General features: G+C 46.6%; 1 protein-coding gene across 1 annotated transcript in view; it reads right to left on the reverse strand.

Annotated features, from left to right (window-relative positions):
• Window positions 1–3,034: 3,034 nt before the first annotated feature.
• Window positions 3,035–12,406, reverse strand: part of BCAS1 (brain enriched myelin associated protein 1) — a 95,841-nt gene continuing 86,469 nt past the window's right edge. The window contains exons 13-14 of the mRNA XM_035025644.1: window positions 8,354–8,617; window positions 3,035–4,179 (exon numbers count right to left, since the gene is read on the reverse strand). Coding sequence (XP_034881535.1) covers window positions 4,105–4,179; window positions 8,354–8,617 — 339 coding nt within the window. The 3' untranslated portion in view covers window positions 3,035–4,104. The remainder of the gene's footprint in view (window positions 4,180–8,353; window positions 8,618–12,406) is intronic.

The following is a 12,406-nucleotide window of genomic DNA, read 5'->3' on the forward strand; positions in this document are numbered from 1 at the left end:
ACTCTCCAGAACACCAATTTATGCAAAGGGTTGGATCCCAACCGGCTCTCAGGCCAGCCCTAAGATCTGAATTACAAATTTACAGAATTTGCTGCTCAGTAAGTAATTTCTTTTCTCCCTAATGGGGCCCGTAATTTCCAGTGGGCCAGGGTCACTGTGTGTTCACTGATGGAGTGAGGGAGATCTAGACTGCAGAGGAGCCTCATTTCTACTCACCGTGCGACCTGCTGTTTAAGAAGGCTTCAGAAAGGACATTGGGATGATGGTTAAAACCAACCCTTACCTTCCTTACCATTCCGCAAAGCGCATGCCCTGTGTCTGCAACTTGGGTGAGTTGATCACTGAAATCATTTTCCTTTCCAAAGTTTTCTTTAAAGCTGGAAGGCTAGCTGATTTTCCCACTTAGGGTTTAAGATCCACGTGGGAGTGTTTGACATAAGAAATGACATTTGTCAGGCCCTAGATGTGGAAATGAGCTCCCTTCTGGGGGCAGGCACTGTGTGAAGGAGCCAGCAGGACACAGATTCCAGGCTCTTGGAGTCTAACTTAATGGGGCCCCATTGCATCTGGACCGTTTGCAAGCAAATAAGGGCAGTCCAGCTCCAGCTCAAGTGTGTGCGTGTGTGTGTGTGTGTGTGTGTGTAAATCCCGGATAATTTGCTTAAAGAGCAGGAGGATGCAACAAAACCCACAGAACTTAACTTTCTTTCTCTTTTCCCTCCCTTTTGGGCATTTCTGGAGGTATGCCTCCCCTTCCCTAGATGATGAATTCACGAGGGACCTCACGGGCTGCTGAGAACAAGAGCGCTTTTGAATGAATTCTTTTATGGATATCAGTCAAAAAGTCACCGTCCGCTGGAACTGGAAAGCTGCGTTTTTGTTTCTGTTTTTCCCCCAGGGGCGGCCGGTTCAGCTCAAAAGCTCAATTCTTGGAAGGGCCACTTCTTGACACGGGAGAAGACACACTTCCCTGTGCACCTAAAAATAAAAAGTAAATGAATAAATGAGTTTGTAAATTTTTAACAAGGCCCCTAGGCCCCCTCCCACAGGCCATAATGCCCTTTCAGCTGCAAGACGTGTTTTGTGTTTCGATGTTGTACGCAGCTTTGCCGTCCAAGTGGCCTTTCTGGGCTCCATATTTGGAGGAACTTCAGTCCCTCAAGGCTTTTGAGACTCAAGAGCCTTCCAGAGCTCACTTGGGGGAGTTTCTGCTCTTTTGTTGTTGTTGTTGTTGTTTTTTACAGGAGTTCAGCGAGTGGCATGGAATTTGGTATTGACTGTAAAGGCATCAGGAATGAGCTCCCAGCTAAAAAACGAAACAAAATCAAACAAACAAAAACAAACCCTCAAAACTCAGAGATGGGGTTTTATCGCGGTTCTGAGGCTACAACCAGCTTTCTAATCCCCCAGATAAGTCATTGTCTAAGTCTGCTCTGGCTTAAGTTTTCTTGCCTTTAAAAACAACAACAACAACAACAACAACAACAACAACAACAACAACAAACCCAAGCAATTTCATTAAAAGCTTGCTCTCTTTTTTGGCCAGGGCAATACGAAACCATACTGAAAGTGTTGGCTGTGCAGAGAGGTTCTCAGCAAAAAACGTCATTGAAAAAGATTTTTAAATATTTGTTTTCTGGGGAGGTGGGGGATGGGAGGGCTCCTTCTGCATTTAGTGACTCAGTCCTGCCCGGGGGCATTTCTCATCAGGGCCAAAAGCCCCTGTGCCCAGTGAGGTGAAACTTGCAAATGAAACTGTCACCTTCCTCAATGGACTAGTATGGCCCAGAGCTCACCAAAGGTCACACAAGGCGAACCCCCTGGTGTTCGGGAACAAAGGAATAAGCAGCTGCCTGGTTTTCTTGAATCGGCCCATGTTCCACGATGGTGTTGGTGGAGGAAAGTCACCCTGCCAGTAAGCTTCCCCAAAGGGCTTTTTCCTGATTTGTGCCAAGTTAAGCATTCAGACTCGAAGTGGCATGAGGTCATTCTCAACTGGGTGAGCCACAGACACGGATCTCCAGGTTTGAGCAGTAGGTCTGAAGAAGCCAAGGAAAAGACCTCTGATGGTTATTTGAAACCTAGCATTTGGCCATCCAAGCTGGGAGCTAGCAGTCCCCCACAGCAACGGGCCCCCCACATCTGGGAGATAGCATCTTTTTCCTGAACACGTTTTCCAAATGCCATTTTTTTCTTTTGCCAAAGCCATGGTTTTATTTGCCTAACGCACAGACTTGTCAGAAGAGTATATTCAATGTTTACTTCAGATCGTTATGTGATGGATTTTTACAAGCCAGTGTGTATGTGCCGTTCTATCTGTATGTGTATGAATATGGATGCATACATGCATTTATTCTTTTAAGTAATATATAAGTATGAATGTCTACACACATTTCTCCATGTCAACTATGTTTATATGTATGGGTATAAATACGTATCTGCACATCATGTGCATATCTACAGTGGACATTGCCCAGGCACACATCCTCTAGCCTCCCACTTCCCAGCTCAGTGGGAGCACCTTACCTGTCCCACCACCTCCCAGGGTGGGCCGGGACTCATCAACAAGGGTACAAAGGCCGGCTCCCTTTGGCTCAAGGTAGAACCAACTGTAAGGTGCAATTCATGCTCCAGCACCCCCTAGGGGATCAGGATGAAACTCAACTCCAGCTGAGACCAGTCCTTGCTCAGCTCCCTCCCTGCCCTGTTGTTCACTTCCTCTTTCCACCCGAAGGCCTCCCTCCACATATCACATGTTCCTGAATCCCTGTCTCAGGCTCTGTCCTAGGCAGCCTGGGCTAAGACAGTGCTTTTATATAAGTGCATGTGTGTGTATGCAAATATATGTGTGCACACATTTGTATGTGCATGTGCCCATATACAAGGAAATCTAGGAGCATCTGGGAGGGAAGACAAGATGGAGGAAGAAGACTGATTTTATCCTGTGGAGGATAAAGGTGTCTCAGAGAGTACAAGAGACCTGCTTTAAAAGTTGAAAATTAAAAGATGCTTTAGATGTAAATGTATTTTTTTTATTAAATCAGAAAAATACAGTATACATGATATCAGTCAATCATATGCTACTTTGAATTACATTTTAATAGACTCATGGTTCTATTTACTCCTCTGTACACGTATTAAAAAAACCTCGGGTATTTGAATAATCTTCCAAAAATTTTTATTAACTGGGGTTATGGGGAGGGTTTTATCAGAAAACATCCTGAGAACATTAGGAAGTTACAGACAGGCTTGAGATAAGCGTCAGACAGAACAGATGAGGCCAGCCCCTCAGCCATCTGAGAAGCATTAATAATGTAAGATTGCAGAGACCAAATCTTTGTTAGGGCTACAGGATGCAGGATTAAAATGGAGACCTCAGTGCCCCCTTGTGTTGCAAAGTAAACTTGCAACTTCATTTATTTGTTCTGGTTTTTTTGTTTTTTGTTTGTTTGTTTGTTTGTCGGTCTTGAAGTTGTAATGTCACCGAGCTTCAAAAAGCAATGGTTTTCCCAAATCATTTCAAACCCTCTGCGGTCAATCTTTTCCCTTCTCATCAATAACTTTCAAGGACCCTCTTCGAAAAGCAACCCTTCTTCATTCCCTTTTCATTCCCCACACATTCCTTTCCAAGAAATTGGTAACCTCCCCCACGGAGCCCATGCTATCCCTCCTCGAAATGTGAACCTAAATGGATTTTTGTCTCTCCTCTTTGAGTTTAGAGGATGAGCGTGTATTTCCTGCAGAGCTTTCTTCCTTCCAACAGGCATTCTTCTTCGGCAACTTACTTGCCATGGCCATTTTTCATAACTTACCCAGAATGCATTCCTCCACGCCCTCTACCCGCTGCCTGGCAACCATCAAGTCTTCCCGCCTGACTGGTTCACCTGCTACACCATCTTGACAGCTATTTACCAGAAAAGATTGGGCCAGAGACGTAAATAATACACCTCGATATACAACAGCTCGGGCTTAATTTGTAGGCAGAATTTCATTTGATGGCCATTAGAAGAAAACTATGTACATGGAGTGGGCTCGGGGAGGAAATGGAGGAGGGAGAAGACATCTTGCTGGCAGGATAACTTGGTGGGAACTGTAGTGGTTTGTTTACTTGGATTTGCCAACTGGTCCGATGGATACAGGGTCTGTTTGCACTTGGGCGTCCAACATCCGCTTTGGTCCCTGGAGAAAAATATAAAGAAGTTGCACCCTAATGAAAGTCTGAAATATCAAGAGCAATGACTGCCATTTATTTTGCACTTACTCCGCGCCAGGTCTCGTGCCAAATAAATATACCCTTTGCATGAGTGGTGGATAAAAGAATGGTCTCCAGCCAGATGTTGGAGTGCATTGCCCAGTTCTTTCACTTTCTAGCTCTGTGACGACTTGGAGGAATTACTTCACTCTTTAAAATCAGTTTCTTCATCTTTCCAATGGGGGAGATACAACTTATCTCTGAGGGATGCTCCGAGGTAAAGTGAGTCCCCCCTCGGGCCCCATGGGGCATGGACTTTGGGGATCAGAGGCATTCACGTCCCCTTTGTCCTGCCCGCTGTCTCAGGCCTGCACCTCACGGGATACAACCAGCCAAGCCAAACCCACCCTCATCTGGTCCTCTCGCCAGCCCAGTGAGGAGGGCAGTGATGATTAACCCAGTTTTACAGATGGGAAAACAGGCTCTAAGATAAGTCAGGACCGGCTTATGTAGCGTTGCATGGGCCCCCCGACTTGGAATCTGGACCTCAGATCACCTGCTCTCCAGGCTCCAGCCTGGGTCCTGCCCACTCTTTCCAAGCCCTGGGTGGAGTAACTGAGCTAATTGTTCCCAGCCTCGGTTCAGCCTGTGCCCAGTGGAGAGGGCCAAAAATGATAGGTAGGGGACTCTGGGAGAATAAAGATTAGGCCCTATCTTCTTTCCAATCTCCGTTGGCTCCCCTGTAAAACCTGCAGATTGGCCTGCATGGAATCCTAGCACTACATGAAGGCGTCGGGGACCCGTGACAGTGGGAGAGACGAGAGCGCCATCAAGTGGGTGGCTCTTGGGCAAGATGGGGGCAGGGGGCCTACTCCCCCTCCAATCAGAGCTCCATGTTAATCAAATAGATATGTTTCTATAGACACATTTATGTGTGTATACACACATACGCACACGCACATACACCCGTGAAGGTTCTGACGTTTCCTTTGTCAACCGAGTCCCTCTGCTCAAAAACCAAATGCTTGCAAACAGTGGCACTTGATGAGTTCTAAAGGCTTCCTTCCAGTTCTTTTCAGACGCTGCATGAAATGCCAAGGAGGCTGCTCCCTGTTAGAATCCAGGCAGTATGACGAAGGACTGGGGGGAAGGGAGGAGCAGAGCAGAGAGGATCTCACCCGCAGGGCAAAGATCAAGCAGGGATCGGCAGGCAGTGAATTTGGGAACTGACTGGGGCAGATGGTTTTGGGCAAGGAGAGAGGGAGGCGGCATGTGGACAGAGGGAGAATGAATTGCAGGGAAAGGAGTCCCACGGTGGGTTTAAGATGAGAGCAATGTGGGCTGATGTCCCACCTTTGCAGGAGGTCAGGCTCCGGTCCACATACAAGGTCCAGCGTATTTGCCGGGGAAATGATAGCATCCACTATGGAACTCCTGCTTCGTGTCAGGTGCTGGACCCCTTACGACATACATGCATTTGATTCCCCAGGAATCCTAGAATGTTGCTGTCATTATCACCTCAGCTTTGCACAGGGGAAACTCTAGGCTCAGGTGGGGTTAAGTGACTAACCCAAGGCCACAAACCTAGGAAGTGGTAGGTCTAGCACTCCAGTGAAGCTGTCCAACTTCTCAGCACGGGCTCCCGGGCACTGCTCTGTTTTTTGTTTTGTTTTGTTTTTTTAAGGATTTTATTTATTTATTTGACAGAGAGAGAGAGAGCACAAGTAGGCAGAGAGGCAGGCAGAGGGACAGGGAGAAGCAGACTTTCCACTGAGCAGGGAGCCTTACGCGGGGCTCCATCCCAGGACCCTGGGATCATGACCTGAGCCGAAGGCAGATGCTTAACGACTGAGCCACCCAGGCACCCCCTCTGCTCTGTTCTTTCCAACTGCCCTACGTGCTGTTTGGCCATCTCTGGGCTTCTCAGCTCTAGCCCCCTGGCACTTGGGCTCTCCCACCTCCATCAATCAGAGGTCACCAATACCCACAGATATTCAGGGACTGGGACAATCAGGAATGATCAATTGGTTTCGGGCAGTTTGCTTCATGTACCTGCCCCATCTCTATCACAACCTGAAGGTTAACTCCAGCCCCATGGCTCTTCTGTGCACCGTGGGACATTTAGCAACATCCCTGGTCTCTACCCACAACATCCCAATAGCACCTATTCCCAGTGGTGACCATCAAAATGGTCTCTGGACATTGCCAAATGTCCCCTGCGTAGAAAATCACAGGTTCAGAACTACCGGATGAGATCCATCCTGTTAGATCCAGGGATTTTGTGTGTAAGGAGATATGCAGAGAACACTCCATGAGCCTCTAACCAAAAAATAAAATAAATAAAATAAAGCCCAGAAAACAACCAAAAACCACCAAGAAAGTGAGGAACTGACTGGGCCCGTGAGCTCAGAATCTTTCCAAAACAGCACCCTCCCCATGCGGTACACCACCCCGGGCACTGTGGCTTGGCAGGGAATGGTTCCACCAGAACTTTGGGCAGAAAAAAATGCATAGTCAGTTTGGAAATGTCTAGAAAAGTGTGATAAGGGTTTATACTCCTCTCCAAGGAACTGGAGCAGAGAATGGAGACAAGTTTTCTAGCAAAACCACTCAAAGCATGATCAATCTTTTAGCCCACCCCCCTCTCCCCTCCGCTTTGATGGTTGGTCTCCAGTCTTCATCACCTCTTAAAAACCGGAGAGGGCTTTACACCAGAGGCTTGGGAGTAGGAGAGGGGCTCTGTACCAGGGCTTCCCATTTCCAAACAGCCTCAAACCATGACTTCTAGCACTATCTCACGCTGAGGTTCTGTACCCATACCTAGACACACTGGCCAGAGGGAGATACGATGGCATTCATCCATAAAATAAACATGGGGCCTGAGAGTCTGCATTTCTAACAGGTTCCCACAGACGCTGTTTGGAGACCAAACTTGGGCCCAGGGGAACCATCGTACTCCCCCACCTCCATCGATCAGAGGTCACCAATACCTACAGATGTTCAGCGACTGGGACAATCAGGAATGATCAATCGCTTTAGGGCAGTTTGCTTCATGTACCTGCCCCATCTCTATCACAACCTGAAGGTTAACACCTGTTAACTCCAGCCCCATGGCTACTGCCAGTGTGATTTCCTTGTCCTGCCCCATGGGCTCAAGCCACATTCCCGTGAGTCCTAGGTGTGACTTCACCTGTTTCTCCTCCTAGTGGATGCTTGACCACCTTGCTTATCTTTTGATTAATGACCTTCAGACTCTCCTCATTTGCCAGGATTTACATTATCCCAAATATAAGAAACCATTTCCTAGTGCCATATTTTCCCCATCCATTCCTTCCTTCATTCAACAAACCCTTCTTGGGTGTCTACTATGCTCTAGCCACCATGCTGGGGAGGACAGCACATCTGCCCATGACAGTGTCGTCACTGCCGTCCAGTCTAGGGGAGGAGACAGAGAAGAACCAAACAGACACACACAAAATAACCCAGAGGTTAATTAATTACAGAATGTCTGGCCTCCGCTCACCCTGGACTAGGCCTCTCTGGAAGGAAGGAGCTAATTTTTAGTCACCTCTGTATACCCACCACCCAAGGTCAGGTTCAGAGCAGTTTCCTGATTTAAACATTTCAAGGCTCCCTTTGGCCACAGGTGAATCCTGATGCTCCTCATCACCACCTGTTCCTGCCACCTTGCCTCTGTCCTCCTATGCCTTTTTCCAGCAAGACTGAATTTCACTTCTCTGCTGTCTCTCCATTGCCTGGAACACACTGGTTCTGCAGGCCTCCCCTTGCTTCCTCCTCCACAGGCTAATCTGAGGCCCCACCTTAGAGGTCGTCTTCTCCGAGAAGCCTTCCCTGACACTCCTTTCAACCCCCCGGGGAGGGGGTGTCACATCCTCACATTCAGGCTCCCCCGTGCCTGCCTTCTGCCTCCCTGTTCTTCACCCGCTCAGTATCCCTGCCCCCAGCCATCGGCACCGGAGTGTCCGGCCAAACAGTGATGCATCTGTCCAGCCTGCTCTCCGAGCCTAGCACAGCGCCTGGCATACAGCAAGTGCTCCAGCAACATTTCTTTGACAGAGGTCCAGGCCAGTCCCACCTTGAAGGCATGAACCACACTCCTGGCCCAAGAGCCTAGAAAGAGGTGATGAATGATCCACCTACCAGGCCCTTAAAGAAGCCCCCGAGGGACTGTCGCCGCTTCTCCTGTCTCTTTTGGGACTTGTCCCCATTCTGCAGCGAGTTCGCCTCCCCCGCGGCCGGTTCCACACACTGGACCGGTTCTTTGGCTTCCTGCTTGTTGCTCTTCTGCTTGTTCCCCTCAGCCGCCACCTTCTTGTCCTTGGAGGAGCTCTCTTTGCCCTTCTGGTCTGCTCCCGCTGGCTCCGGCTCTGGGGATGTGATCGCCTTCTCCGGTGAGTCTGACTTCTACAGCAAGTTCAAACAAAATTCATGTTTAGTAGCTATAAGACAACACTCAGTAGCAGGAAATAAGTATGTCAGAAGAGAGGTGTTCAAGTGTTGGATGGGGTCTACGTGTTCATGAGTCCTGGGTGAAATTGAAAAAAAAAAAATAATAAGAAAAAGGTGCAAATACTTATGACGGTTCAAGGTCACAGTGGGAGACATTTATTTGTTTATCTAAAAATTCATTAATGCTTTCCCAGCAAGCATTCTTCTCTCCTCCTTCTGGGACTAGAACTTGGGTTTTCCTTGGAGAACTACCCTTTTCTCTCCTTTATTCTCCTTGGAGAATGACCCTTTTCTCTCCTTTATTCACCGTGGTTCAGACAAATTAATTCTGCCCCTGGACAAAGGCACAGGACTCAGGCCTGGTCAGTCAGAGCCATGCACGTGATCCGGCTGCTGTGATTGGTTCAGGATGGCTGAATGCAGATAAAAACTGAGCCAATCACAGAACCTTGCTAAATCAACCGAGAGAGAGGTCTGTCTACTCTCCATTGGATTCCAAACTGTGAAGATAAAAGCCTGGAGCTTCCAGAGCCAGTGACATTTCCAGGAAAAATCTGCTTGAAAAGGAAGCCAATAGAGAGAAAAGCAGAGCTGAGAGATGAAGAGAGAGAGAGGGAGAAAGAACCCAGGTGCTGACAACCTCACATATGCCCCTGGATCTAGCTGTTCCTGAAACCCTTCTGTGCTTAAGCCAGCTCTGAGAGGGTTTCTTCCACTTAAAACCACATGTGACTCTTTTCTTGGGATGCCTATTCCTTTTTTCATGGTTATGTCTATCTTAGTTTCTGGTGTGAAACTGTTCTTTTGTTCATAAAACAGTGGTGAGAGAAGATAAGTGTTTTAAATTTTGGATGTACATCTTTCATGCTGAAGAGAAATTTTTGCAGTCCTACTTGGTTCCTACAGTTTGGAAGGATGAAGCTGTAAAATCCAAAATTCTAGAAAATGCTAGGTAAATTACAGATAACAAAATATCTGTAAAGCAAAAGCCTTTTCTCCATAACTTACTTGAACTGAAATTACTATAGGGGCCAGACAGATGAAATAAAAACATGACAGAGGGCAGGGGTAAGAATAATCACATAGAGACCTTATTTCCCCAGTTGGGAGAGCAATGTAAGAAATATTTCTCTAGTGTAAGAAAAACATCAGTTCAAGCAATGCTGGCTTTGATGTTGGGGAGAAAATTGGAGTGGCGGGGAGAATTGTGGTGAATTGTCACATGCCCTGTCCAAAGGGGCAACAGCTGCTCAGACCCAACCAAGATACTATGTAGGATTACAGCCCCAGTGCTGTCAAGTCTTCTATTTTTCGCATAGAAACTTGAAAACAGCCACAACACCAGCAACCCCGTGGGCCACATTTGACCCGCTGAATATATGTTTACAACTCTGATTTGTAAAAGTGATAGATTGTTCCCGAGTAAAAAAGTTCTTGGACAAAGTTGTTGCAGTTTGATGGAGAAAGCGATAAGCAGAGAACTGTCATTTCTCATCAGTATCAATATACCCCTTAGAAATAAGCAAGAAGACAGAAGATGCCCCGGTCCCAAAAGCTTCCTGAGGGCAGAATTCCTTGGAGAAAGGAAACATCCAACACTGAGTCATTCCAAGAAGCTCTCCTGCCACCACCCGCTCTGATTATTTCCGTCAGACCCCCACTGCCGAAGTTGTAGCAAATGCGAAGTAAGATACAGATGCCCAAATGCAACAGAGAGCCGAGAGCAGATCCCCTGTACAGTAAGACAGAAACTCCCATCACGAGGCTCTTCAGAAAGACCACAGACCATTTGCACACCCTGGTGACTGTTTTTGTTGCATAGAAGATGGTAAGATCCAGTTATTGGCTAAGGGCTTCGTGTTTGGAGTCAAAAGAACAGGGCGTGGTCCTGGTTCCATCACATCCTTGCTGTACGACCTGGAAGAAATCATTGGCTCTCTCAGCTTCCTCATCTGTGTGCAAGCAACAAAAGACGTCATACCTCATGGTGGTCTGAGGATTAAAGCCTGTATCACATGGTGTCTGGCCATGGAGAAGGCCAAACATCAAGGGACTGGTCTTCTTGTTTGGTCTGGGAGAGAGGGGGTTCCAGGACATGCAACTTAATTTTAAAACCACAAACTCCCAGGCAAACTGGGGAGAGTCGGTTAGCCTGACCCGACATTGCCTGCAGAGATTGTTTCTGAGAGATTCTTTCTGTGTGGCTCTGAGAGCCAGGTACAGACCAAGGACTCAGGAAATACTTGTTAAATCGAGTGTCCCTGGGCCTCTCCAACCTTGTCTCTTATTCTTCTCCCCTCTGTTCCTTCTGCTCTAGACACATGGTCTCCTCTTCTTCCTCAAACAAGCTTATTCTCAAAAAAAGGGACTTCACGTTCGCTGTAACTTCTGCTCAGTATGTTTGTAGGGTTTGACAGGATTGCTGCTTCTTTGCTGTCAAGTTTCAGCTCAGATGTCACCTCCTTGGAGACGCAGTTCCTGTTTAGACGGTCTAAAGAAGCCCGACCCCTCTCTGACAAAACACTGCTGTGTTTTCTTGATGTTTGCCTTAATCTTGGGGATTTCTTGGCTCACTTGAGAACGTTCCGCCTGCCTCTCTCTGCTGGAAGGGGAGCTCCAGAGAACAAAACTCTTCTGTCTTCCATGGCTTTATTCCCAGCACCTCATCTGACACCTAGTAAGTCTCCACCAACATGGGTTGAATGAATGGCCAGCAACTCGCCTTCCAGATGTTTCTACACTATTTCCCTCAGCAAATCACTGTGAGGTGGGGAGTGAGAAGTGCCCACACATCAATAGCTTTCACAGGACATTGATTTTTTTTTTTTTTTTCAGGAGGGGAGCTTTCAATGGATCAGGTCCATTTACCACAGGGTTATGCCATGCTGTTAGGCTTAAATGTTCTTCTTAATGGCTTAGAAACTAACTTCTGAAAATAACAGATGGATGGTTCCTTATATTCAGAGTAAGATAAGAATCTAAAGCTGTGTGATGATTGCTTTGTCATTAAATGTAGATGATTTAAAATCTTTGCTTGGGATTTGACTCTCTCAGAATTTATAACAGAAATTATTCTCATCCAAATCATTGGAGTGTATCCTCCCCTAGAACCCAGTGATGCTGGCAGGAAGTTGGAGGACAAGGTCATGGAAACATCCCATTTGATTCAGACCTTAGAAGCATACCTAGACCAGGAGGAGCCTGAGGCTTCTTCTTCTGGAATCATCAATCAAGACTTTTATAACCCTGAGAGGGCAAATTGGAAAGGAACAGAGAATGTCTCTTCCCACCCCCAAAATTCAACTAAGCACTTATCATCTCTCCAAGATTACACATCTGTCTCCTCAAGTCTGGATCCAGGGCCCTCTAATGGATTCTCAGAACACTCCTAGGTGAGTGTAAATAGAATGAGGTTTCTAGCTCACTCCGATTTTCACTGACTTCACTTACATTTTAGAATCACTAAGATGATTGGCATCACTGTTTCACATCAAGATCCTAGACAAAATGTACAATTATATCTAAATGTTTCATATTGAATAAAGTAAATTTATCATATTTCCAAGGTAGTTAACTTCAGGATTTTTGGTTCCGAAGTGGTCTAGAGAATGAGTTTGGGGCCAGGTATAGTCATAAATTGAAAAAGAAAAACAAAAATAATTTGAGTGTAGCAAAAAGCAATATATTCCCTGTTGAAATATATGGGCTAATCCAATTATTATGGAAATAGAAATATCATAAATT

Source organism: Mirounga leonina, unplaced genomic scaffold, assembly GCF_011800145.1.
Source record: "Mirounga leonina isolate KUSES-001 unplaced genomic scaffold, KU_Mleo_1.0 Mir_195, whole genome shotgun sequence".
Lineage (NCBI taxonomy): Eukaryota > Metazoa > Chordata > Mammalia > Carnivora > Phocidae > Mirounga > Mirounga leonina.